This window comes from Onychomys torridus, chromosome 1 (assembly GCF_903995425.1).
Source record: "Onychomys torridus chromosome 1, mOncTor1.1, whole genome shotgun sequence".
In the NCBI taxonomy this organism is placed as follows: Eukaryota; Metazoa; Chordata; class Mammalia; order Rodentia; family Cricetidae; genus Onychomys; species Onychomys torridus.
In genome coordinates this window covers 26,717,526-26,744,217 of record NC_050443.1, presented here as the reverse complement: position 1 = coordinate 26,744,217, position 26,692 = coordinate 26,717,526, and the positions used below count along the sequence as shown (strand labels likewise).

General features: G+C 46.9%; 1 protein-coding gene across 2 annotated transcripts in view; it reads left to right on the top strand.

The window, feature by feature from the left end:
• The window catches only part of Cep89 (centrosomal protein 89), a 59,356-nt gene that overhangs the window by 14,174 nt on the left and 18,490 nt on the right, over positions 1 to 26,692 (top strand). Inside the window, exons 5-16 of one of the 2 annotated variants that reach the window (XM_036209467.1) lie at positions 314 to 425; positions 3,831 to 3,859; positions 6,640 to 6,682; positions 8,992 to 9,210; positions 9,480 to 9,619; positions 10,943 to 10,993; positions 11,303 to 11,386; positions 13,307 to 13,410; positions 19,793 to 19,908; positions 21,517 to 21,697; positions 22,861 to 23,028; positions 24,701 to 24,842. In XM_036209467.1, the coding sequence (XP_036065360.1) occupies positions 314 to 425; positions 3,831 to 3,859; positions 6,640 to 6,682; positions 8,992 to 9,210; positions 9,480 to 9,619; positions 10,943 to 10,993; positions 11,303 to 11,386; positions 13,307 to 13,410; positions 19,793 to 19,908; positions 21,517 to 21,697; positions 22,861 to 23,028; positions 24,701 to 24,842 (1,389 nt within the window). Of the gene's footprint in view, positions 1 to 313; positions 426 to 3,830; positions 3,860 to 6,639; positions 6,683 to 8,991; positions 9,211 to 9,476; positions 9,620 to 10,942; positions 10,994 to 11,302; positions 11,387 to 13,306; positions 13,411 to 19,792; positions 19,909 to 21,516; positions 21,698 to 22,860; positions 23,029 to 24,700; positions 24,843 to 26,692 lie in introns of both variants that reach the window. The other variant, XM_036209458.1, reaches the window with a different exon arrangement.

The window sequence follows — 26,692 nt, the reverse complement described above, 5'->3', positions numbered from 1 at the left end:
TTTCTTCTTCCCATCTTTCTCTTGGATTTCCTGCCTGGTGATAACCTGACTCGCCATAGGCCAGAGCAGCTTCTTTATTTACCAATGGGAACAACACAGATCTACAGTATACAGAAAGACATCCCCCAGCACGTATCTTCTGTCAACTCTTTGCCAGGCTTTTCACAAGGGTCTGTGGTTTCTTCCTGCCCTTCTCAGTGGGCAGTCCTGATGTGATAGCTGTGAGGGTGGTATAACATAGGACAGTTGAACTGTTAGGAGGATGTTACAGCTAATGTGGACCATGTGCTTGTTCCACTCTCTTATCTAAAAGGGACTATTGTCACAGAAGGTGGTGAGAGAAGATGATGTTTCTGAGCAAGATGGGCTTTCACACTCTTCTTCCTCTTCCTCCTCCCTCACACCACAGCACGCTCAACAGAAAGGTAAGGAAAGAATTAAACATGAGAACATTTTTTTGGTTGCCAGTTCTGGTGCCTTCACACCTCTGTACTGTGGCTCTGTGATACTAACTAGAAAAGCACTTGCAATTCAGCTCACTACAAATGAGCGATTGCCCAGATGTGAGGTTGCCTTGACCATATTAGATGCTCACTTAGAACCCTTGTTGCCTGCTGTGCGCGCCTGGGGCAGAGGACTCCCAACTCAGGCTGTGGCTGTGTATATGTTCCTTTCCCTCTGCTCCTCGTCACCATGCTAGCTGCAGGACCTGGCCACAGTGGTCCTCAGTGAAGGGCTTGTTGAATGCATGAGTGTATGGATGTTTCTGGCATAATTCTGGAAATGCACATCAACTTTTTTTGATATATTTTATTTGGCACAGTGAGAGTTCAGTCCATTATGGCAATGATAAGCAATTTTGAGATCCCTAAAGGGACAGGGAGAGAGAGCCTGCCAAGCAGTGGGCAGCCAACAAGAGCTTTGTCTGGGCCCCTGGGTTGTTTGAGCCTTGTGGACAAGTTCTGTACTTGTCCTCTGCTCAGTCTGCATGTCTTTTACGTTATTGTAGGTAGACTGTCATGTCGACCCCTGCTTTCCATCCACTTCGTGGAAACTGTCTAATCCAGACAACACGATACCTGCTTCACTGTTGCCTGAATGTCTCTCAGGAGCACTGTCCCTTCTCTTGGGTGTCACAGCCCCTCCTGCCCTCTTTGGCTCTGTGGCCACCCCTGCTCTGGTTACAAACAACTTACGGAGGAAGAGTTTGTCGGACTCGGTTTGAGGGTACAGTCCATCACAGCAGGGAAGCAGAGGCAGCAGGGATGTGCAGCTAAGTCAGGAAGAGAGAGGTGGGTGCTGGTACTCAATGTGCTTCCTCCTTTCAGTCAGTCTAGGACCCCAATCCATGCACATTTAGATGGATCTTCCCACCTCAGCCCAATGTAGAAACCCTCACGCATACCTAGAGGTTTGTCTCCTGGGTGATTTTGGACACTGTCGGGTTGACAGTATTAACCATCACACTGTGTTGAGGGACAGCCTCAGGAGTCAGGGTCATTAGGGAGTTTTGATTTATTTGGATGTGTTCATGTGTGAATTTTCCCTCTGAGAAGATTGGGGTAGACCCAAGCACAGCATGACAGAAGCTAAGAAACTCTCTTTGTTGAGTTGTTGACACTGCTTCTCCGTATAAAGAAGAGAAATGAGGTCTACCTGAGAAGCATTAAGTTGAAGAGAGAGGCCAGCTGTGGAAGTGAGGCAGGAGGGCAGGGTCAAGTTCAGCCTGGCCGCATAGTGTCACTTTGGCCCTGATAGAACAACCACAGCTGGGGCCAGCTGGGGCTTTCCCAAGATAGACACAAGGAAGCAAACCCATCTGCAGGGCCAGGTGACCTCATGTGTAAGACCTTGGTACCCCAGTGAACCTGAGATGGAGACCTTGGTACCCCAGTGAACCTGAGATGGAGACCTTGGTACCTCAGTATAGGGAACCAAGAGACCTGGCCCATCCGGATCTCGAGTCTTCAGGGTCTTCTCTCAGCCCTGCCTTGTAGGCGTGACAGTTACCAAAGCCCCAGTGGGGGTTGAAACTTCTAGATCAAAGCTGGAATGGCTACCCACTACACCTCAGTGAACCTGAGATGAAGGAAATTGCAGGTTTTAATTATTCATCCTGTTCTTTTTCTGAAAAGTTTATGCCTAGGGATAAACAGATCATTATTTTCTCCAGGGAAGTACAGGAATTGCCCTGCCAGCTTTTTAACGTGCTCATTTGAGCACACAATAAAGCAGAAAGTAAATGCACCCCTCCTGCTCCCCAGCATCTAGAACCACTGGCATCTCACCTTCTGGCTCTCATCCCACAGCTTTAATTGGGAAAGGCAGTAAGATCTGAGGCAGCACTGTAGGACACCAAATCAAGCCCAGCTGAGAATGTCCCCAACTATAACGTTGCTGTGGGGTGTTGCAGCAGGCCCTGGGGTCCCTCCCTAGCAAAACAAAACAAAACCCTTTTCTTACAGTTCTTTAGCCATTTGCTCATCAAAAATGTATTCAGGAGTCAGCAAGATAGCTCAGTGGTTAAAGGCACTTGCTTGAGGATTCAGTAGTGTACACGTGTACACACACACACACACATACACACACACACACACACACACACACAAATAAATAAATAAATAAATAAATGTAATAGTAAGCAAATTCACCACTGCCATATGGCATCCATGGGCTCATCCCCTCATGTTCAAGTTAGAGGAGGTGTCCAGAGTGCCAGGGTAGGTAACACAGGGATACAAAGACCAGCAGAGGGAGGGTGGTGGCACCTGCCAGGTAGAGAAAGTCACTGGGAAACAAAGCTGCACTCAGAGACAGGGCTGGCTGTCACCATGTGCCAGATGCATGTAGGTGGTCTAGGCTGTCCCATGACATTTGGCTGAAAGCAACTGGTTCAAAACCACTGCTAATAGAACTGGGACGCAGCTCAGCTGGTGGAGTGCCTACCTAGATTTGCAAAGCCCTGGGTTAGAGCCGCACGTGGTGGCACACACCTGGAATCCCAGCATTTGAGAAGTGGAGGCAGGACAGGAATTCAAGGTCATCCTTGGCTCAGTAGAGTCTTCAGAGTCAGCCTGGGCTATGTGAGACCCCATCTTAAAAACAGCAGAACTGGACTGTTAAAATCCGTGGTGATGGTTCAGCTACTAGGGATTTTATTGAGTTGGAAAGTAGATTTAAAATGATATGGGCATTAAGCTTCTTAGTTGATTTTTTTTGAACCCTATAGAGGGTTGGATTTTTGTTGTTTCCTGTTTTTCAGAGTTTGCTGTTCAGTAACGTATTTATACTCTTCAGATCCATGGTGGGATGTTAGAAGTAGCCTAGGTTTCCAGCTTGCCACTAGAGGAATTGTCAACAAAGTGGAGTGGAGGCTGTCCCTCTTCCTAGGGTACCTCAGTTAGCACACAACAATGAGGTCCTGCCAAATCTCTTTTCCACCTCTATCTCTGAGGCAGCTTGCTATTTTAGGACTTAACTTGTATGCTCCTGTAAACATGCGGGGCAGGATGGAGTTGGGTCGCTGTCTTGGCCTGCAGGAGAAGTGTGACTAGGGAGGTAGGGAAGATCATAGCATGGGAGGCTCAGGGTCTTGAACTCCCTGAGGGGTTTGGCTATGGTTCTGGGACCATGGAAGCTACCAAAGGGACTCTGGAATGAGCAGGGCAGAGAGATGGCCCAGTTAAGGTCAAGCTCACCATGGCTTTGTGGGGATCTTGCTCTTTCTATACTTGGGGACAAGGTAAGTCTCTGAATTCATGAGTATGTTCTTCTAGTGTGTCAAATTTCTTATGCTTTTAAAACTTTCCATTTTTTTCTTTTTAAACCAGATGGTAAATACTCTGTTCTGAATCTAGAGGTAAGTTTGTTTTCAAGAATTCCTTTTTTAAAAATCTGACTTGGTGTTATTTGTCTTTGTTTTTTTCTTTTTTAAGCCATGTGACGTCTGTCCCTGACGCTGTACTGTGATTCCATTCCTGATTCGTACATGTTCAGTTTCCCTGTGTCCTTGGATAGGAACCAACTTAATATCACACACATACATACATAATATCAGGATCATACATAATCCTGATGTGTGATCTTTTATTTCATCATAATAACACACTTATGTGAAAAGATCTCATAAGAACTCTTTCCTACCACATGCTTCATTGATTCACCCCCTCCGTGGTGAGGTTTTAGAGAGGGGTGATTCAAGAGGGACACTGAGATGGATTACTGGGGAGTAAGGGGTTTATTAGAATTGTTAATGCCATGCACACACAGACAGGGACATCAGAGCTCCAAGGAGGGTTCAGACCTAAGTATAAGAGACAGACAGCATGCCAGCGTTTCCAAAGTGAGGAATCAGAGCCCACATAGCAAAAGTGGGGTCCCCTTTTTATATCAGTCTAAGGATGGGGGATGGGCCAAAGCACAAGCCTGCTGCCGGGCTCTCTTATTCCAGGCTGGAGGCAGGGAAGGGGGTGGGTAGCAGGATATGTGGTCATACCCACTTGGATGTAAATTCACTTCCTGGGTGAAATCCTGGCCCCAGGATGCTGCTAGGGACTTAAATAGACAGTGTCTTTGTAGGGTGCCTACAAAGTATCTGGGGGTGCTTCATTTTAACATCACATTCACACACACACTTGTGCACACTAATATTTTGAGGTACTAGGGCTTGAACTGAGTGCCCTGTGCTTGCTAGGCAAGCGCATTATGGGTTAGCTACATCCCTGTTGTATAAACATGACTGCTTTCATGGTGTGGTTAAGGGGAAGGTTTTTATTGTAGCTAGGAGGGAGAGAACAGCCAGTGGCATCTGGAAGAGACCAGAGCAGAGAGAGAGAGAGTAGACTAGACATGGTCAGCAGACTGGACTTGGCCATGAGAGGAGAGAGGGAGAGACACGTGGGGAGAGTGAAAGATGAAGACAAAGAGGACCAAGAGAGTGGGAGACTGAGCATGAGACCAAGACCAGGCATAGCTGAATAGACCAAGATGGGGCATAGCTGAAATAGACCAAGATGGGGCATAGCTGAAATAGACCAAGATGGGGCATAGCTGAATAGACCAAGATGGGGCATAGCTGAAATAGACCAAGATGGGGCATAGCTGAAATAGACCAAGACAGGGCATAGCTGAAATAGACCAAGACAGGGCATAGCTGAGTAGACCAAGATGGGGCATGGCTGAAATAGACCAAGACAGGGCATAGCTGAATAGACCAAGACAGGGCATAGCTGAATAGACCAAGACAGGGCATAGCTGAATAGACCAAGACAGGGCATAGCTGAAATAGACCAAGACAGGGCATAGCTGAATAGACCAAGATGGGGCATAGCTGAAATAGACCTAGACCGGGCATAGCTGAATAGACCAAGACCAGGCATAGCTGAATAGACCAAGATGGGGCATAGCTGAAATAGACCTAGACCAGGCATGGCTGAATAGACCAAGATGGGGCATAGCTGAAATAGACCTAGACCGGGCATAGCTGAATAGACCAGGATGGGGCATAGCTGAAATAGACCTAGACCGGGCATAGCTGAAATAGACCTAGACCGGGCATAGCTGAAATAGACCAGGATGGGGCGTGGCTGAAATAGACCTAGACCGGGCATAGCTGAAATAGACCAGGATGGGGCGTGGCTGAAATAGACCAGGATGGGGCGTGGCTGAAATAGCCGGGTTATAAGGAGAGTTGAGTAGTTGTGGGGAGGGAAGCCCCTGAGCTGGAGGAGGTTTAAGGTAGGAAAGAGGTGAGAAGAGCTAGGTACTTGTGAGGGAGCCTGCGGCCAGGCATGTGCTTTGGGATGCTAATAGGCACCATAGATAACCATTTGTCCCTTCTGGCTCCTGGTAGAGGGGAAGTGTCCTTCCTTTGGACTTGGCACCTGGCCCTCACCTGATACTCTTAAAACAGGAGGGACTGCCCCTCTTCCAAAGTTTAGTCATGGAGACAACTTAGGAAAAGCAAGAAATCGCTTCCATGATTCCTCGAATGGTTTAATAACCAAGTTGAAAACATAGAAATAAGTCTATGCTGAAGTCTCTAGATTTAGGAATGTAGAAGTTAAACATTTTTCCCCAGATGTGGTGGTTCATACCTGTAACTCCAGCAGCTGGGATTCATCCCAGCAGGAGGATCATGAGTTCATGGGTCACAGGCTACAACACAGATCCTGTCTCAGAAAACAAAAGCTTACTCTTCTCAGAATACTTATACCCTCATTTTCAGGAGGAACTAAAGTCTCAGCACTATATCTATTCATAGTGGGAAAGCCAACTGCAGCTCCCAGCCTGCTCTTACTTCAAAGTTTTCAGAGTGGGAGGTGTGCATGATGTTTTTTCTCAGCAGTTAGAGTCAGTGGGTCCTCTTTGGGGTTCAGCACTCACAGTGTATCACATGCTTCATGTACAAAGTGAATGGACTTTCAGTGAAGATATAGTCACTGAGCATGCAGGCAGAGACAGAAGACAGCGAGAGCCCACCAGGAGGGGCTGGCCCCCAATGTATGCTCTTCCATTGTAAGAAAGAACCTCAGGAGCCAAGGGAAGAGGAAGCTTCACCCTCCCCCACAGGTCTCACTCAGTGCCAGTCCACTGTGGGAAATGCTCACACTGTCTCATACTTTGCCTTTTCTTCCTTAGGATGAGAAAGTGCCATTACGTGAAAAACCTCCTCCCTCTCCAGGTACTGGCTTTTGGGAGTTCACTACACTGAGCATGCTTAGTGTTTGCAGAGTACCTAGGATAGTCTCATCTGAGGAAAGTTTGCAACTCCTTGTGAAGGCCCTGGCATCTGCCCCTGTGGTTAGGTTTGAGGAAGGTGTTAGTCACTGAGTATTAGTGGGATGAGGGTGGGCCTGTGGGAGAACTCAGGACTGGGGTGAGGGTGGGCCTGTGGGATGTGCTGAGTCCTTGTGTGGGAGGTGGGCCTGTGGAGTGTGCTGAGTCCTTGTGTGGGAGGTGGGCTGTGGAGTATGCTGAGTCCTTGTGTGGGAGGTGGGCCTGTGGAGTGTGCTGGAGACCTGGATGTTGGTCCATAGAAGCAAGGGCTCAGCTTGAGGCCTGCTGCTTTTTGAGGCTGACCTTCTGCACAGGTGGGAAGCAGCAGCAGCTTTCAGAGTGGATCTGCAGTGTGGGGCTGTTATATCTCCCGTCACTCATATGAAAGCATGATTTTGTCTTTTACTTGGATTGACTTCATTTTTGCTCATTCTTGGGGATTTTGGTTCTGTGTTCTGAGAGAGTGCTGGTGGATGTGTGAAGGTCTGGACTTGCCTTTACAGGCCCCATTTTAGGGAAAGGGCCACCATCTCAGACCACCTGCTGTACTCAGTTCCAGGAAGAACCTCAGGAGTGTGCCATGATACAGGCACAGTAAATATACAGGGCAGTAAAGTTTAACAAGGTCCAGATAATCCTGTTCAGTGGGTTGTGGTTCCCCACCAAATTCTAACCCAATAGTTTCAAATGTGGTTTTGCACCCAAAGTCTAGACCAATAGTTTCAAAAAATCACCTTGCCCCATATCCCTTCTACCCGATCCCAAGCATGTAATTCCCGGCTTATGGGTTTTCGCTATTAAAAACTCTTTATACCTGGGCTCATGGCCACTGCCACATTTCCTTCCATCTGCCGTGTGGTGGCTCAAGTTGAACCTGAATAAAAGGACCCCTATGTGCTTGCCTCGGAAACGGCTCCTTGGTGGTCTCTGGGGGCTTTGCCAAACGGGTGCAACGTCTGACTTCTGGCTCACAGGCTCTTTGTCCACTGGGCGTAGTCCATTGTGCAGCCTTTCTGAATTTAGGGTATACATCATACTGATTTTCAGCAAGAGGTTCTGAGTAGGCGCCTGAGACCTCCACGTGCACACTATCACACCTGACATACATACATCATGTATACACAATAATAATAAAAGTGAAAAGAGCCAAATTCATAGGAAAAAGAAGAAAAAGATTTATTCAGTATGACCAGTTTAAGAAGAGGGACAAAGTTCCAGTGACTACCCCCAAAACACAAGCCCAGCCTCAGGGTCCTGACACAAAGCTAGGTTTTAAGTAGAAGCCAGAGTTAGGCATGGCCAGGCTGCTGTGAAGTCTCTAGTCCCTTCTCTGCTGTGCTAGGCTTCAGCATGAGATTCCTGTGGGGATTTCCCATTCATTGAGGGCCGTTACTTGCATGGTCTGATAGCCAAAGTGAGGGACACAGGCCAAGCAGGTGGTGGCGCACGCCTTTAAGCCCAGCACTCAGGAAGCAGAGGCAGGCGGATCTCTGTGAGTTCGAGACCAGCCTGGGCTACAGAGTTCCAGGGAAGGCGCAAAGCCACCTTGCAAAAAAACAAAAACAAAACAAACAAAAAAATAAAATAAATAAAGTCAAAGTGAGGGACACATGGTCCCATTAGAGTCAGGTGAGTCCCCTACATAAGTAACCACCTTCTGTGGTGGGCCATTGGCCAACACACAACACACAGGAGCCACACATCTGCTGTAAACTCAGCTCTCTCCTCACAGGGGAGAAGAGTTCATTTATTCTGAACTGTGAGTGACTGGGCCTGAGAACATGGGTTGACATTTTCCAGTATGGAAGCAGTCGCTAGGCACAGCTGTAAACTGAGGCTTTTACCAGATGCACTGAGCAGGTGGGTTAGCAGCAGGGCCAGGAAACCTCTGCTTTTGGCTCAGATGCTGTCTGAAAGTGTCATTAGCATTTGAATTGGTGGGGGCTAGTGGATTACTAAGTCACTGTCCAAAAGGATAACCTGGTAGTCAAAAGGATGCTAAGCCTGCGGATAGAAGCTCCTCCCTGCCTCCTCCTCTGGCCCTGGCCCCCTCTCCTCCTTCCCCTGGGTACTCAGACTTTTTGGACACCAGTGACACTCCCTGGGCCTAATGTGAACTAGTTGCTTCCATGGCTTTTGGAATAAAGTGTCAAGTGTTTTTGATGCTCAGTGGTCACTTCATCGCTGTGTCTGCTTTTCTTCTGTACCCTTTAGATGTAGCTGGTAGAGTACATCAAAGATATACAGAAATGACCAAAGAAAAGTTTGAGGAGCTAAAAGAAGAAACCGTGCATCTACACGCTGCAAACCAGTCCCTCAGCCTTGAACTGAGCGCCATGAGACAAGCTATGAGGGAGTTACAGCTGCAGCTTAGGAGAGCGGGAAAAGACAGCCGGAGGCTGAAAGAGGCAGAAAAGGCACCCTCTCAGGAAGGTGCGCCCGCGGTGTTACTAATAAGGGACAGTTGGGGCTTTTATTCACAATACCCTTATGCTTATTGAATTTTGATTTTTATCTACTGTATCATTTTTATTAAATGTCATAACTTATTTATATAAATTATATGCGTAGACATTTTATATATATATTGATGTACAATTAACTAGAAGGGAACAAAAAGATCAACTACTAGCTTATATAAAATCTGGGTGACTTTGATATGATTGATTATTGTGTGATATGAAGTCGATATTTTTCAGTAGCCACACCTGAATTACTTTACCTAAGGAAGCAAAGCCAAGCCCTGCTGGATGAAAACAAGGAGTTGAAGGTGATTGTCCACCGTTTGAACGTAGAACTCAGTCGCTACCAAACAAAATTCAGGCATTTGTCTGAGGAAGAGGTAATGTTTCCAACATGAAAAACCAGTTTGTTTGTCTTCAGCCTTTACTGTTGAATGGATTTCTGGTTCTTGAAGGATTCTTGGTAGCTCACGCCTTTAATCCCTGCATTTGGGTGACAGAGACAGGTGGATTTTTGTGAGTTTGAGGCCAGCCTGGTCTACAAAGTGAGACCCTGTCTCTGGGCAGTGGTAGCACTCACCTTTAATCCCAGGACACAGGACACAGAGGCAGGTGGATCTCTGTGAGTTTGAGGCCACTTTGGTCTACAGAGTGAGTTCTAGGACAGCCAGGACTGTTACACAGAGAAATCCTGTCTTGGGGGGGAAAAAAATCTTACTTGAGAGTGCCTGCCCTCTCTCCCACTCCCCTCCACAGCACCACCTCCTAGCTCCAATAAATTAACTATAAATGTTTCTAAAAAAAACTTTCCTCCATCTTTCTTTCAAAAACCTCTATTTCCTATGTAGGAATGGAAATGTGTGATGATGTGGCCACCTGTATTGCTTTCTGACTGACTTTCAAGTGCTTCAGTTTATCTGTTCCTTATCTGCTCTGACTTGTTACATCTCTGCAGATCAGGAAGCTAAGAGCCAGCTACCCTGCCATGCCCCAGGCCTGTCATGGCCCTATATCTTATCAGCTGGCCCCACCTCCTACAGCCCTTCAAACTCTGCAGATAGCGCCATCAGCTAGCAACCAAGCACTCAAGCGTGAGCTGTGGTGCCATTTCAGTCTCAAATCATAGAAGGAAACCAAAGCTCAGGACCCTTCCACCTCCTTCACCCTAACTCATAATGAAGGCAATAAAGAGCCTATGAAACACTGGGCATTGCCGGAACGTATAAAGTAAAAGGTTAAAGGTTCACATCAGCTGCTCCATTTTCAGCCCCTTTCCTCAGAGTTACCACTGTTGTAGAAAGTTGATGGGTTTTTACTACAGTGAGCACAGGGCCCAAGTCCATAGACTTACCGATTAAGTTCCTAGACTCCTTCCTCCCTTCTTTTCTTCTTTCTTTTCCCATCATTCCTTTCTTTCTTCATGTGGAAACATGAAGTTTGGAGGGTTTGTAATAGTGTTGTGTCTGTGTTAGCTCCTAATTTTTACACAGTACTGTGCTAACTAAACAGATGTTTTGTTCTTAGGAAACAAGTTGCAGTATTTAGGGGATGAGGTGTTACTCCCAAACACTTTCTGTGTATATGCACACACATGCGCACAGAGAAGGATAGTGTCTGTTCTAGACTAAGATAAGAATGTCTGTCTACCACATGGCATTTCAGGGACAGCTTGACCATGTCTTCATTGTGTGCTTTATTTTCAGAGTTCCCAAATCGAAGGCCTCCCATCAAAGGGCCCCACACCCCCCTGGTTGGTAAGTGAAAGCTAATCTCAGGCCCATATTCCCCGGCTCTGTCAAACTACTAAGAACCATTCCAGAATAAGTTACTTTCTTTAAAAAACATGATGAGCTGGGTGGTGGTGGTGCACACCATTAATCCCAGTACTGGGAGGCAGAGGCAGGTGGATCTCTGAGTTTGAGGCCACTCTGCTCTTCAGAGAAAATCCAGGACAGCGAGGGCCACACAGAGAAACCATGTCCCGAAAATCCAAAAGCCATGACGATTGTATTTCAGTGTAAGAAGTTATGTTAGTCACCTCTATTTCATTACTTCACCCGCAGTTGGATATAAAGTACCTCTCCCCACTGTTGCTGGCTTATGAAGACAGAATGAAGGAGAAGGACAAACTCCACAGCACCCTGGAGGTAGGTGGGCAGATGTTTAGGAGATAAGCTGTTTCCGATAAAACCATTCAGACTGCAGACAGCTCAAAGGTAACTGTGCCTAGGGCGGTCTATACTCCAGCATCTGTTGAAGAAAGGAGGAGCGTGCAGGGTGGCTGGGGGAAAGAGGTGGAGAAGGAGGAAGGTATGTTTGGCAGAGCTTGAGTGGTGGGTGGGCGGTGCATGGAGAAGAGGTGTGCAGGGATGCAGTGGCTTTGGGAAGCTGTGGACTGGGGACAGGTAGTCCCACAAGAGTGGAGATCTGGGGAAGCAAAAGGAGGAGCAGTGGGTGGTCCGTCATCCATGACTGCAGCTGTGGACGACAGCGCTAGAGCAGAGGCTGCATAAATCCAAGACCGTGCCCAGCTGTGTTAGGGAACCCTAACGCTCTGGGGCCCAGGAAGCACTGACACCAGAGGCACATGGTGACCAAGTTGTCGCAGTATTAAAACACAGATTTGTCCATCTCACCATTTCCTGAGGATGGCAACCATTCCAACTGTAAGGAGACTAGGCCTGGGCTTTATTAGCACCCCCAGGCCCTTCTATGCCTCCCACTTCTGAGGTCTTCACTAGGGGTCAGGTATTGGAAGGATTCAGGGAGAGAAGAGTTGGTCTTTAGAGAATCCCAAATGGGACAGGTCCTTTAAGAGCCCAAAAGCCTGGTCTTCAGTCATATTTCCCATTACCTGTCGCATCCCATGAATCTTATGACATACTATTGGACAGTGGATTTATTTATTTGTTTGTTTGTTTATTTATTTATTTATTGAGCTGAGGATAGAACCCAGGGCCTTGGTAGACAAGGGCTCTACCACTGAGCTAAATCCCCAACCCGGACATTGGATTTTTAAGAGCATTAATTATCTTGTGTTCACTGATCAAAAACTAGTAACAAAATTTCCATTTAGGTGCCCTTTTTAAGTCTGGGTCATCCTACATTTTCTATAAAAACCCAATTAATAAATATTGCAGCAGGCTTTGTGGGCCATGCAGCTTCTGACCATATCTCTCAATCTACTTTTGTAGCATGACAGCAGCCAAGGGAGGCATTGCCAGTGATGGGTGGGACTCAACCAAAACGAACAGCTGGCCTGATGGCTTCAGTCTGACAAGACAGTTAAAAAATACAAAGAAAGAGCCAACAGCAAGTGAGTGTGTTCTGGCCAGGGTGTCTGGCTAAGCAAGGGGATGCTGAGCCAGGACTTTTTGTGCTCTGCAGGACAAGGTTAGGGCACCTCCACATACCCTTATCTGCGCATGCAAGCTTTCATCTAGGACCAAAAATTCTGTTTATGTAAAAACTCCAATTTACCAGGACAGCCAGGACTACTTAGAAAAACCCTGTCTTGAAAACCAAAAACCAAACCAAAACAAAAACTCCAATTTACTCTCTAAAGTCTAAACAAAGAAAACCTTTCAGTCTCTGGTTGTTTGTTTGTTTGTTTGTTTGTTTGTTTTTCCTTTCTCTCTCTCTTTTTTTTTTTTTCTAGAGCTGCAGCTGAGGACCGAACCCAGGGCCTTGAGCTTGCTAGGCAAGCGCTCTACCACTGAGCTAAATCCCCAACCCTGTTTTGCTTTGTTTTGTTTTCCTTCGAATCCCCTCCTTAAACATTTTCAATTATTTGCCAATTATAGCAAAGTGGTATCAGGTTAGAAGCCACCTACTTAAAACCCAAGTTCTCTGTCCCTGTGTGCAGCGACCCTGCAGTGACTTGGCTGTTCTCTCAGGACTGTGCTCCTGAGCACACATGGGGGCTCTGGAACCCGGAGTCTAAGCCTGGTACTACAGCAGGACTCTGCCATCACTGTGACTGTTACATTTGATTTCCCCAGCAACAGCATCCCAGCTGGTGCCGAATATGTGCATGCGCGTGACGGTTTCCATGCATCTCATTTCAGGAGGAAATGAAAACCTTTAGGCTGCGAGTCCAGGAAGTGGTGAGAGAAAATGAAGGCTTGCATCAGCAGTTAAATCAGAGTAGCCCCGTCGCCAGCGAGGAATGGCAAGTGGTGTTTGCTCACTTACAACATAGCAGGGACAGGCCTCCTGACTTCACCACATACCTAGATGCGCTTTGTTTTCTAAAAATTAAGCACTTTACCCAAAGCCTGCACAACTCAGTGAAACTCTGTGCACTTAGGGTAGGCATTCGGGCCAGAAGCTTGGAGCTACACATTGAAATTTGCATTTTCAGTATCTAATATATTTTATGCAGGTATCCACCAACCCAAATCAAAAAGACCATGTCAGGATTAGAGCAAGAAAAACCATTAGTTTTATATCTCTTTAACAATTCATGTCCACTCCATGCATTCACAGTCCAGTTAATTTGGGTTTGGGGTGTTTTTATTTGTTTGTGAGGTTTTTGTTTGAGTGGGAGCTCCACCTCAGCCTCTGGCACCCTGGCATTCTATACCCAAAGAGTCTGGAATGTTCTGATGGAAGATCCACCTCAACTCCCTTCCTGTAGCTGAAGTTTTCTCTGGTCCTGCCCAGCCCATAGACCCCAAAGCCACTTATAAAATAATCACTCAGAAGCTTATATTAATTACAAACTGTATGGTCTATGGCAGGCCTCTTGCTAGCTAGCTCTTATATCTTAAATTAACTCATTTCTGTAAATCTGTACTCTGCCACATGGCTTGTGGCTTACCTGTACCTTTACATCTTGCTTCTCCTGGTAGTGGCTCGCAGCATCTGCCTTGCCTTTCCTTTCTCTTCCTGTCTGTCTGTTTGGATTTCCCGCTTGCCTCTAAGGTGCTTTGCCATAGGCCAAACTGCTTTATTTATCAACCAATCAGAGCAACACATATTCACAGCATACAGAAAGACATCCACAGCACCCCTCTCCTGTCTCTTTTTCCAAACCTGCCCCTTCAAAGCCCAACAAACAAGGCTCCTCCCTCAGAGAGACTCGAGACCACTCCCACAGGATATTAAAGCTTAATCCCAGAAAACAGACATGTGGTTTTCTGTCTCCTCTCTGGGGAGCTGGAGAATCACTCGGGAATGCTTTATCTGTTAAACTGGGGCTTTTTCTAATTCAGTCTGATTTGATATGGATTGCTGTGTCGTGGAGAGGCTTATTGGGGTACAAAAAACTTAGTAGTTTTCAAATTGTTTATAAAATTTTTAAAAAGGAAGAATTTCTAAGACATGAATAAGATACAGCCCCGGTGAACTCTTCTAAATTGGACTTTAAAATATTTGGTTTTATTCTTTGAAGTGCTGAGGATGGAACCCAGGGCCTCAGGTTGTGCTGGGCAAGCGCTCAACCACTGAGTCTCATACCTAGGCCTCAGCTTTTTTTTTTTGGGGGGGGGGGGGTTTCAAGACAGGGTTTCTCTGTGTAGCTTTGCGCCTTTCCTGGAACTCACTTGGTAGCCCAGGCTGGCTTCGAACTCAAAAAGATCCGCCTGGCTCTTCCTCCCGAGTCCTGGCATTAAAGGCGTTCGCCACCACTGCCCGGCTCTAGCCTTAAGCTTTTGAAGACAGGTCACACTATGTAGCTCTAAACTAGCCTTGAACTCTGCAGGTCCCCATCCTTCCAAGTGCTCAGCTACATTCACGTGCCACTACACTTAGCTTTAAGTTGGTATCATCATCATCTGCCAAGTGTGGTGGTGCAACCTTTAATCCCAGTACTCAGGCAGAGGCAGGAGGATTTCTGTGAGTTTGAGGCCAACCTGGTCTGCATAGGGAGTTCCAGGTCAGCCAAGGCTACATAGGGAGACCCTATCTCCAAACAAACTAAAACAAGAAAAACATTTTAAATATGGCCCTGGGCCTACAGCTCAGTGGTAGAGCACTTTGTTTCCAACCAAGGCCCTGGGTTCAGTCTGTAACACTGCAAAAAAGCAAAAATAGATGAGTAAGCAAATAGATAACTAAATTTTCCAAGTAGGTCCTCAGACCGGAAGCTCACTTGCTCTGCTGTTCGTGTTTGCGTCAGAAGCAGCCCCTCTGGGCCATCACCACTGCACACTCAGCTGGCTTGTGGACATGAAGGCCCGGCTACGTCTGCCCACAGCGGAGACTGCCCTCCCCCTGCTCTCTGTCACACACACACCCCTCTGTTCCTGCCCTCTATCCATCTCCTTTTCTTCTCCTCTCAGCTCTGTGTGACACCCCCACCCCCACGCTGGAATCCCACACAGCAGCAACAAAGCCATGAAAGTCTAGAGATAGTTTCCAGCTGAAACTATGAAAACAGAAATGGTTAGCTTTTAGTGGGTATGTTGTGTTTAGTATCTTTTTTTCTTTCTTTCTTGAGATTAGAACTCCATGTACACCAAGTATTAAACCCACAAGCTGAGAATAAGACCAATACCATAATTTTTGAGCCATATTGGAAGCAAGGTTTATTAAATACTGCTCAAGACAATGGACACTGGCAAGGTCCATGCCCGGGATTCCCAGAGTATGGTGCTGAATGACATTAGTCAGGGGCTTATAAAGGAAAAACCTACAAGGCTACCTACATACTTCGCACCTTCATCCAGTCAGGGCAAGCATGTATCCTGATGTACTTCCTGCCTATGTACCTCCCACTTCTGTGTGATCAAACACAACTTGTGTAGTTGGGGCTATCAAGCTCATTTACAGAAGGGAAAACATGGATCTTGTATCTTGCATGAACAACAGCTCCAGAATTCCAAGAAGTTATCTGTCTTTAGGCAAGTGGGGCTTGAAGTTAGAGGCACTTTTTGATTTATAGATCTCTTAAGCACAGTAATTTAAACTTAAAACATAATGTTAGCCATTATACAGGCTATCCTTGAACAGCCCAGACTGTTTCTCATGGGAATCAGGTCATACTACAAGGCCAGGCAAGTTTAGTATGTTTTAAATGTCTGAATGTCACTGGAAAAAAAATGAAATGGTTTCTCTTCAGTGTCCAGGCATGTGTCTTACTGTCAGGCTGGCTCTTCTGAGTTTGTGGTCACTGACATGTCCTTGGGGTGGCTTGGGCCACTGCAGACCTTGGTGCACTGTGACTCCCCTGTTGAACTTGCTCCCCAGTGCCATGCCCAGGTCGTGCCTTTCCCCCAATCCTGTGTTTCTTCACTTTAACTCGGCGCTCTGGTGGCTCTTCAGGAAGGTGAGCTTGCCCCTTCCTTGCCTCTTGGCTGCTCCCTATTCTGCACGGCCCTCTGCACACTTGCGTAGCGTCTCTGTTTCCAGACCTTCTCAGTGAAGTCCTTGGCCACATCCACTGTCTATATTTCTAATTTCTCCTGATCAGGGAACTTCAGGCTTAGTAGGTATCAGAAAAGTGTTAAATCTGAAGTTTTCAACTTTCTTTTAAGAATAGATTCTTCTCTCATACAATACATTCCTACTACAGTTTTCCCTCTCTCCCCACTTCCCATCCCCCAGATCCACTGCCCCTCGGTTTTCTCTTCAGAAAAGAGCAGGCCTCCAAGTGAGGACAGCCAGACAGGACAAAACAAGATACAATAAAACAAGCCCTCATATTGAGGCTGGAGAAGGCAGACTTATAGGAAAAGAGTCCCAGGAGCAGGCAAAAGAGTCAGAGACACACCTGCTCTCACTGTTTAGGAGTCTCAAAGAACACCAAGCTAACAGCCATAATATGTCTGCAGAGGACCTGGTGCAGACCCCTGCAGAACCTGTGCCTGCTGCTTCAGGGTCTGTGAGCCCATGTGAGCCCTGCAGAGTTGACTCAGTGGCCATGTTCTCCTGGTGCCTCCATCCCTCTGACTCCTCCCGCTCTTCACAGGGTTCCCTGAGCTCTGAGAGGAAGGACCTGATGGAGACTTCCATTTCATTGACTGTTTTTTTTCCAGTCATTTGGTTCTACTGTAGCCTCTGTGCTAGCCAGTCTCTGGCTCCTGACCATCCAGACAATATCAGGCATGAGCTATCTCTCTTGTGGAGTGGGCCTCGAGTTAAACCAAACATGGATTGGCCACTCCCACAAGTTCTGCACCACCACTGCCCCGGCACATCTCGCAGGCAGGACAGATTGTAGGTGGACGGTTTTGTGGCTGGGATGGTGTCCAGGTTTCTCTGTAGCCTGGAGAGTACTTTCTCACACCAAAGAGACTAGAATGTAGGGATGAAGGAACCAAACCTACACCAGCTTGACTTCTGTTCAGTGAGCTGTGTGGAAGTTGTCCTCAACAGTGTCCCTGCTGTCAGTTTTCAGAAAGTGACCTTCTGTTCTAGCATCTCCACAGGACCCTCTTGACCAACAACCACAACTCAACCAAATGTAACCCAGTCCCACTCCTGGAAGCTTTGCCTGCCTATAAAAGATAACCAGTTCTGACTCCGAATCCTCCTTTACTAGGAGTCATCACTAGGATCACCCTCCTAGATTCCAGAAGTTTCCACTGTACTAGATTTCTACACACACACACACACACACACACACACACACACACACACACACACAGACACACTCCCCAATTCCAGCTGTCTCTCCCTATATTCTCTTCCTCCACCCTGCATCCTTCCTGCTCCCATGCTCACCCTCCCTGAGTCCACCACAAAATTTCCCCTTCCCAGAGAGATCCATGCATTTCTCCCCTAGAGCCTCCCTCTTTGCCTAACCTCTCTTTGTGATTTATAGTTTGATTATCATTTATCAACAGGTAATAGCTACATATAAGTGAATTTTTACATATTTGTTTTCCTGGGTTTAGGTCATCTCACTCAGGATGATTTTTTTCTATTTTTGAAAAATAGAAGAAAGGACCCTGTGAAAGAAAGGGAAGAGAGCCAGGCATGGTGGCACCTGCTGGCGTCTAAGTATTTGGGATCATGAGACAGGGGGATCATGGTTTTGGGGCAGCCTGAATTTCATATAGATACTTGTCTCAGAAAACAGTAAAGGGTGGAAGGAGCTGAGAAAAGATGGAGGAACAAGTGAATGTTGGGAGGGAAAGTCCAAGGTGGAGCAGTGTGAGGTTGCAGTGAGGAGGCTGGCTTGGCGCCCTTGGGCAGCCCCCTGGGAGTACGGGCAGCATGCTCAGTCACTGTTGCCCTAGGCTGGCTCCACCTTCGCTGTCTCGTCTTCCACATGGCCTTCTGCTTTCTGCTGTACTGTGGGCAGTAAACATTTAAGGAGGCAACATCTAAGGTCCTTCAGCCATCCGGTTGGAATTTTCAATTATGAAAGTTGAACTGATACGTGATTTACAATGCATCACATAAATGGGGGGCTTTCTCGTGGGGAACTCAAGGCTGGGGTATGGTATAGTTTTTTTTGTTTGTTTCTTTTTTGTTGTTTTTTGTTTTTTGGGTTTTTTGGGGGGCTGAGAATGAAACCCAGGGCCTTGCCCTTGCTAGGCAAGCACTCTACCACTGAGCTAAATCCCCAACCCAGTGTGGTATAGTTTTAAGACACTATTTCTAAGCCATCTAATAAGTTAGGGTTTTTTTTTTCCTGACTTATTCTTAGTATTTACTTACTTTTTTCTTTCCCCCACTCTCTCTATCTGAATTCACTCCTTTTCTGTGTCTCATTAAAAAAGAACAGGCTTCTAAGTGATCACAGCACACCTTTACTTTTTTAAGCAGTTTCACTGCTGTCCAATCTGGCCTCCCACAGAGCTCTTCCTGTTGCAGATTCCCAAGTGTTGAGATTTCAGGCTTGTAGCACACACCTGGGTTGGTTTGTTTATTTGTTTTTTAAAGAGTTAATTTTTAAAAAAAAATATGTGTGATATCTTGTCTACATACCATGTGTGTGCCTGGTGTCCTTGGAGGCCAGAAGAGAGCATTAGATGCTCTGGAACTGGAGTTACAGATGGTTTTGAGCTGCCATGTGGGTTCTGGGAATCAAGCCCAGGTTGTCTGGGAGAGCAGCCAGTGCTCTTGGCTTCTGAGTCATATCTCTGGCATTTTATTTTTACTTCTTGGGACATTAAAAAGTCTCACAAAGTTGTCTAGGCCTGCCCTCAAGTCCTGGACTCAAGCAGCCGTCCTGCTTCAGCCTCAGGAATGCTTGGGACTTGTAAGTGTAGCTACCAATGAGCAGCTGCTATATGAGTTCTAAAGTAAAATGGGACCTTCTAGCATCCCAAAGAGTTATGTGGGTTTCAAAACAATTATTTGGATGTGGGGATCTGATGCTCCAGTGTAGGGAACACAACTGTCTCACCTGGGTGTCAGCACATGGCAGTCCTGACCTCTGCCTTTGCATGCACGTGAACCGTCACTTCTTGTAGTAGATGGTACATCCATCATGCAGGCATTATTGCTGCCCTTTCTCCCATTCACTGTACATGGCAGCATCTGCTCTGTATCATCATGGTCAACACAGAAACATGCCCTGGTGTTGACCCACACTGTGACACATTTCTGTGGTTGCTCAGAACCTGAGGACAGTGTTTAATCTTTTGAATCAATCATAGGAGGCAGCTTCAGGCTCAAGCAGAGCTGGTTCTAGATGAGAACAAGCTGTTGATAGAGCAGTTGGAGATTCAGCAAACAAAATCCAGGGACACCCACCAGGAGCACCTCCAAGAAGGTGAGTGATAGTGATGTCCTATTAGCTGGGGTGGGGGTGGGGGTCATCCTTTTCAGAACTGTAGGCTGTGTGTTTGCTGTATGCTCACAGTTGGCCCTGCCGTGAGGCTGTAGGGTAGGGTAGCATCTGGGAAGTTGGAGAAGTTCCAGAATGAAGCATTTGAAACAACCCAAGACTGTGTTCTCAGATATTTATTGACTGGACCCTCTCCCACCCTAGTATGCCAAGAAGCACTCTTACACTGAGTTACAGTCTGCCTTAGTCAATGTACTATTGCTGTGAAGAGACACCATGACCAGGCAACTCTTAGAAAGAAAACATTTCATTGGAGGCTTGCTACAGTTTCAGACCTTAGTCCATTATCATCATGGTGGGGAGCTTGGTAGAACACACATGGTGCAGGAGAAGTAGCTGAGGGCTTTCACAGGCAGAGAGAGAGAGAGAGAGAGAGAGAGAGAGAGAGAGAGAGAGAGAGAGAGAGAGAGAGAGAGAGAACACGAGAGACTGGGGCTGGCATGGGCTTTTGAAACCTCAAAGCCCACCTGAAATGGTATACTTCCTCCAACAAGGCCACACCTCCTAATCCTTCTAATCCTTTCAAATAGTGCCACTCCCTGGTGACTAAGCATTCAAATAAATGAGGCTATGGGGGCCATTGGTATTCAGATCTCCACACATCCCTAACCCTAGGGTTTTGAGACAGGGTCTGCTGTGTAGTCCAGGCTGGCCCAGACCTGCCACAGAGTCCAGGGCGCCTTGAAATCATAGTCCTCCTGCCTCTACCTATGCAAGGGTGACAGGTGTGTGCCAGCACTTCTAGCCGAGCCGTCGTCGATCCTTTCTTCTGTCGGGGCTGAGGACAGTGTAGGTTAAAACTCTGGTTCTCCAGGACTTCCATGAGTTTCCCTTCTCCCATGGTGTCCCTCCGTGTTCCTGGAGCCACCATAGCAGAAGGCAGTGCTCTCTCAAGTGAGCCAAGTTGAGAGTTTTTCCATAGCACCCCCTCCAGTTCTCCTTGAAGATGGGAGTCACAGGACAAGAGACAAGTCTGAAACAGGCCCTGCTCAAGGAACAACTGCCTCTGCCTCCAAGTTGCTGGGTAACAGGCGAGTTCCACCAAGCCTGCTCTATTTTTTCTTGTGTGCAGTGCTGGGGATTGAACCTGAGGCTTCAGGCGTGTGAAAATAAGCACTCTTCCAGCCCTAAAAGGTCATTTTGTAGCTAACTGATTTTTCAGTAATCAGACTAGGGCCTTTGCAAGCTGGGCAACCAGCACACCATTGAGCTACATCCCTACCTTCCTTTTGTTTGTTTTTCTTTTTTGAGACAGGGTTTCTCTGTGCAGCCCTGGCTGTCCTGGAACTCTCTTGGTAGACCAGGCTGGCCTTGAACTCACAGAGATCCACCTGCCTCTGCCTTTCAAGTGCCACCATCATCCACCTACCTCTCTTCTTTTTTAAAGATAAATTTTTGAGATAGGCTCTCCCTATGTGGCCTAGCCTAGCCAGAGCTCATGATCCTCCTGCCTCAGACCCCCGAGTGCATCATCACCATGCCTGGCTAACACTCATGTCTTCTGTGCCAAGTCTTGATTTTGTTCCCTTCCAGTTTCTAAGCTGACTAAACAGCTTGTGCTCCTGGAGGCCAAGACCCAGAGTCAGGAGCAGCAGCTGGTGGAGAGCAAGGAGCAGCTGGGGAGCTTACAGGCCAGATGCCAGGAACTCAAAGCACAGCTGGACAGCAAGATCGCCATAGATGTTCATACGTCGATTGTCAATGAACTGAAAAGGTGAGAGTGATACCTCAAAGCAGAAGCTTGCCTGAGCCCCCCGTGTCAGCCATAGAGCAGACAGAGGTTGCTCAGCTTTTGGTTGAGCCCTCCGTGTGAAATGTGGAGCTGACAGAAGTTGTTCAGCTTTTGTTTTGTTTCTTTGGTTGTCCACCAGGGCTTAGAATCTAGTTGCCGGCCATCCGCTTCCTTTTAGTTCCACTTGATTTTGCATAACTACGCTGTACCCAGGGTGTGCTGTACCCAGGGTGTGCTGTACCCAGGGTGGTCTGTACCCAGGGTGGTCTGTACCCAGGGTGGTCTGTACCCAGGGTGTGCTGTACCCAGGGTGTGCTGTACCCAGGGTGTGCTGTACCCAGGGTGGGCTGTACCCAGGGTGTGCTGTACCCAGGGTGTGCTGTACCCAGGGTGGTCTGTACCCAGGGTGTGCTGTACCCAGGGTGGTCTGTACCCAGGGTGTGCTGTACCCAGGGTGATCTGTACCCAGGGTGTGCTGTACCCAGGGTGTGCTGTACACAGGGTGGTCTGTACCCAGGGTGTGCTATATCCAGGGTGATCTGTACCCAGGGTGGTCTGTACCCAGGGTGGTCTGTACCCAGGGTGGGCTGTACCCAGGGTGGGCTGTACCCAGGGTGGGCTGTACCCAGGGTGTGCTGTACACAGGGTGTGCTGTACCCAGGGTGGTCTGTACCCAGGGTGGTCTGTACCCAGGGTGTGCTGTACACAGGGTGTGCTGTACCCAGGGTGGTCTGTACCCATAGTGAACTGTACAAAGGGTGTTCTGTACACAGTGTGGTCTGTACCCAGGGTTGTCTGTACCCATAGTGAACTGTACAAAGGGTGGTCTGTACCCAGGGTGGTCTGTACCCATAGTGAACTGTACCCAGGGTGGTCTGTACTCATAGTGAACTGTACCCAGGGTGGTCTGTACCCATAGTGAACTGTACCCAGGGTGGTCTGTACCCAGGGTGTGCTGTACACATAGTGAACTGTACAAAGAGTGGTCTGTATCCATAGTGAACTGTACAAAGGGTGTGCTGTACCCAGGGTGGTCTGTACCCAGGGTGGTCTGTACCTATAGTGAACTGTACAAAGGGTGTGCTGTACACTGTACTGTACTGTGTGTCACTATCCATATATGTCTGCCTTTTCTTGTCCGTCAGCCAGTTGCGAAAGGAAGAAGAAAAAGACAGTGCTGAGATGGAGGAGCTGCTGGAAAAGCTGACAGCCCTACAGGTGCAGAAGAAGAGCCTGCTTCTGCAGAAAAGCAGCTGGGTCAGCAGAAACAGAGCACTCGAGGCTGAGCTAGAGCGCATGCGCAAGACAAACAGGTGTGTGTGTGTGTGATCGCATGCACGTATCTCGTTTCCTTGTTATCTTTATTTTATTCCATTTATCTTCTCTTTCTCTGATTAGGACAATAAAATGGAAAATAAACCAAAGGAACAGTATCAGAATATAAGTGTAACAAGCTTTTCTGTGGATCTATAGTTCACAAGTCTGTGGTTCAGATATTGATAATCACATGGCAACCCTGGGCTCTAGACGGTCTCCTAACCACCTCCTCAAAGCCTGTTTTTCCATTACTACATCCCATTTTTCTTTCTTTTTTCTTTTTCAGTTTTTAATACTTTTGTTTGTTTGTTTGTTTATTTGTTTGTTTGTTTGTTTTTCGAGACAGGGTTTCTCTCTGTAGCTTTGCGCCTTTCCTGGATCTCGCTCTGTAGACCAGGCTGGGCTCGAACTCACAAAGATCCGCCTTGGCTCTGCCTCCCGAGTGCTGGGATTAAAGGTGTGCGCCACCACCACCCGGCCAGTTTTTAATACTTATACATTTATTTATTGTTTTTGAAATATCTTTTATTCTTTGACTTATCATGCATGTATGTGTACATTGGATCTTGATCAACTCCTCCCTTCCCCACCTATACACATGTCCACAACAGCCAAACACACATACAAAACACACACAACACCTGCACACACACCAGCACATACACATACCACACACCCACAAACCACACACACCACACACTCACACATACACACACACACACACACACACACACACACACCAGTACATCCCCTTCTTGCCTTTATGTGGGATCCCATTTTCAAAAATATCTTTTAAACACAAGTCAAAATGTTAGGAGAATAATATTTAATTAGCTGATTTATTGCTAGGCATTTTATGAGTGCTGTTCTTTTTGTTTGTTTGTTTGTAACAGGGCCCACACTGTAGGGCAGGCTGGCCTGAAACTCTAGCAGGCTTCCTGGATCAATCAGCCTCCCAAGTGTGGGCATGATAGCATGCCTGCACAGTTGACCCTTGAGTCTTGTTAACTGGACACCTGGCTTCAAGTTAGATTCATTTACTTCTTGAAACTGAAAAGAAGATGTGTACTGCTGGACAGTGGCATTTAATTAATTAATTCTGTGGGGTTAGGGGTTGGGATCCAGGGCCTTGTGCATATTAGCCAAGCATTCTATCACCAATCCTTGCCCTGGTCCTGAGTGTAGTTTTTAAATATTAATGGTAGCCAAATGTGGTGGCACATGCCTTTAATCCTATTGTTCAGGAGGCAGAGGCAGGTGGATCTCTGTGAGTCTGAGACCAACCTGGTCTACATAGTGAGTTCCAGGATAGCCGGGACTGTGTAGGGAGACTGTCTCAAAAACACTAAAATTGTGTGTGTGTGTGTGTGTGTACGTGTACATATATACACACATACTGGTTTCTTTTTTTTTTTTTTTTTTTGGTTTTTCAAGACAAGGTTTCTCTGTGTAGTTTTGGTGCCTGTCCTGGATCTCACTCTATAGACCAGACTGGCCTCGAACTCACAGAGATCCACCTGGCTCTGCCTCCCAAGTGCTGGGATTAAAGACATGTGCCACCACCACCCGGCCACTTACTGGTTTCTAAACATAATTTGTGTACATATATGCACCCTGCCCAAGCTATACAGGCTCACATTTTCATCCCACCACTGGGGATCTCTGCAGGCAATACCAAAAGAAAATTGATGTCCTCAGAAAGCAAGTGGAAAAGGCCATGGGGAAGGAGATGTCTGCCCACCAGTACCTGGCAAACCTGGTGGGCTTGGCGGAGAATGTCACCAAGGAACGAGACAGTCTTAAGTATTTGGTAAGTTTCTTAAAGTTATGTTCTGCAAACTTAAGCTTCGTATGCAAATGTGACTTTAAGACTTTTTTTAAGCAAATCTATAAAAATCTTATTTTAATATTTCAACCACATTTCCAAATTATCCAAAATTTTATCTTTTAACCGTGGGCAAAAACTTTTTTTTTTTAAGCCGGGCGGTGGTGGCGCACACCTATAATCCCAGCACTCAGGAGGCAGAGGCAGGTGGAACTCTGTGAGTTCGAGGCCAGCCTGGTCTACAGAGCTAGTCCAGGACAGGCTCCAAAGCTACAGAGAAACCCTGTCTCGAAAAACCAAAAGAAAAAACAATTTTTTTTTTTTTTTTGAGACAAGGTATTACTGCATAGCCTAGGTAGCCTTCAAACTCATGATCCTCCTGTAGTAGCCTCCAAACATGTTTTAAAGAAAATCAACCAGAACTTTTACATAACAGCAAATGTTACTTTAGAAGGTGAGGGGTGGGGTCAGCTATGGTGGTGCCCGAGTCCACCGCACAGCAGTGGTGCCTCTGTGCACCCCTTACACTCAGTGCCTGAAGGGTTCCCACCAGCAGGTGAGTCCTGAGAATCCCAGGCACAGGACTGCAGGTGCAGCTCCATGTGTGCAAGGCCCTGGGTTGGCTTCCCAGCACTGCGGGAGAGAGACAGAAGTAGACTCCTAGAGGTAGCTAGAGAACACCTGTAGATGTAGTCTCAGGGAAGGAATTAAGTCAGTTATTGGGGTACTAGATGCTGGAGCAGTGCACTGTAGATGAATTTCTTTTTTTTTTTTTTTTTTTTTTTCTTTTCTTTTTCCAGAGCTGAGGATCAAACCCAGGGCCCTGCGCTTGCTAGGCAAGCGCTCTACCACTGAGCTAAATCTCCAACGGTAGATGAATTTCTAAATGGTCTTATTAAATAAAAAACATGGAGCCAAATATAGGGGTGAAAGCCTTAGAGATCAGGGAAATAGGAAAAGCCACTAGCCAACCTTACCTCACCAGCTCTGCAGCTTCCAAATATGAGTTACTTCCTGTCTTAACCACACCTTTATATTCCTTGCTTTTCTGCCCTCTCATCGGCTCTTAGTCCAGCTACCTCACTTCCTTGTCACTGCCTGTCTGTACAGACCTCCAGGTCTCTATGGTTGGTATTGGGATTAAAGGCATGTGTCATCACACTCAGCTCTGTTCCCTAGTATGGCTTTGAACACACTGAGACCCTGCCTGCTAAGTGATCAGATTAAGGACTTTGTTTACTTAAAATGGCTGGCCTTCCCCCACCCCAATCTCCAGGCAAGCTTTATTTATCAAAGCACAAATAAAGTATCACCACATTTCAGCACAAATAAAATATCACACCGCACAGCCAGCAAGGGCCTGGCATGCTTCTAGACATTCCCACACTGATTCAAAAAGATGTCTGCAGCAGATTATGTGGTTGGAGAACACAGCTGCTGTCTGTGTCAAGCCATGTGCATTCAGAAAGGTCTGATAGATCCCCCAAGCTCTGACAGTGAGTTCCCTCCAAGGGCCGGACTTCCAGGTTTTATAAGCCTTTTTCCTGGCTTGAATTTTCTCTTCTGTGCTTTGGACACAAAACACTTACCTGCATATAAGCGTGAGTGTTCTTTCAACATCGCAGTTGCTGTTGCAGACATGACCAGGTAGAAGGCCGTTAATGAGTGTCGTGATGAGAGACCAGGGACAAGGTGAGAGTCAGAGATGGAGCTGTCTGGAAGTGTTAGGAAGTTCCTCCTCAGGGCAGTGGGCAGAGGAAGAAGTAGAAATAGTGGGCACTTGAGGAGGATGTCGCTACTTATCTTTAATTTAAAAAATGCTAATTGGATGTGTC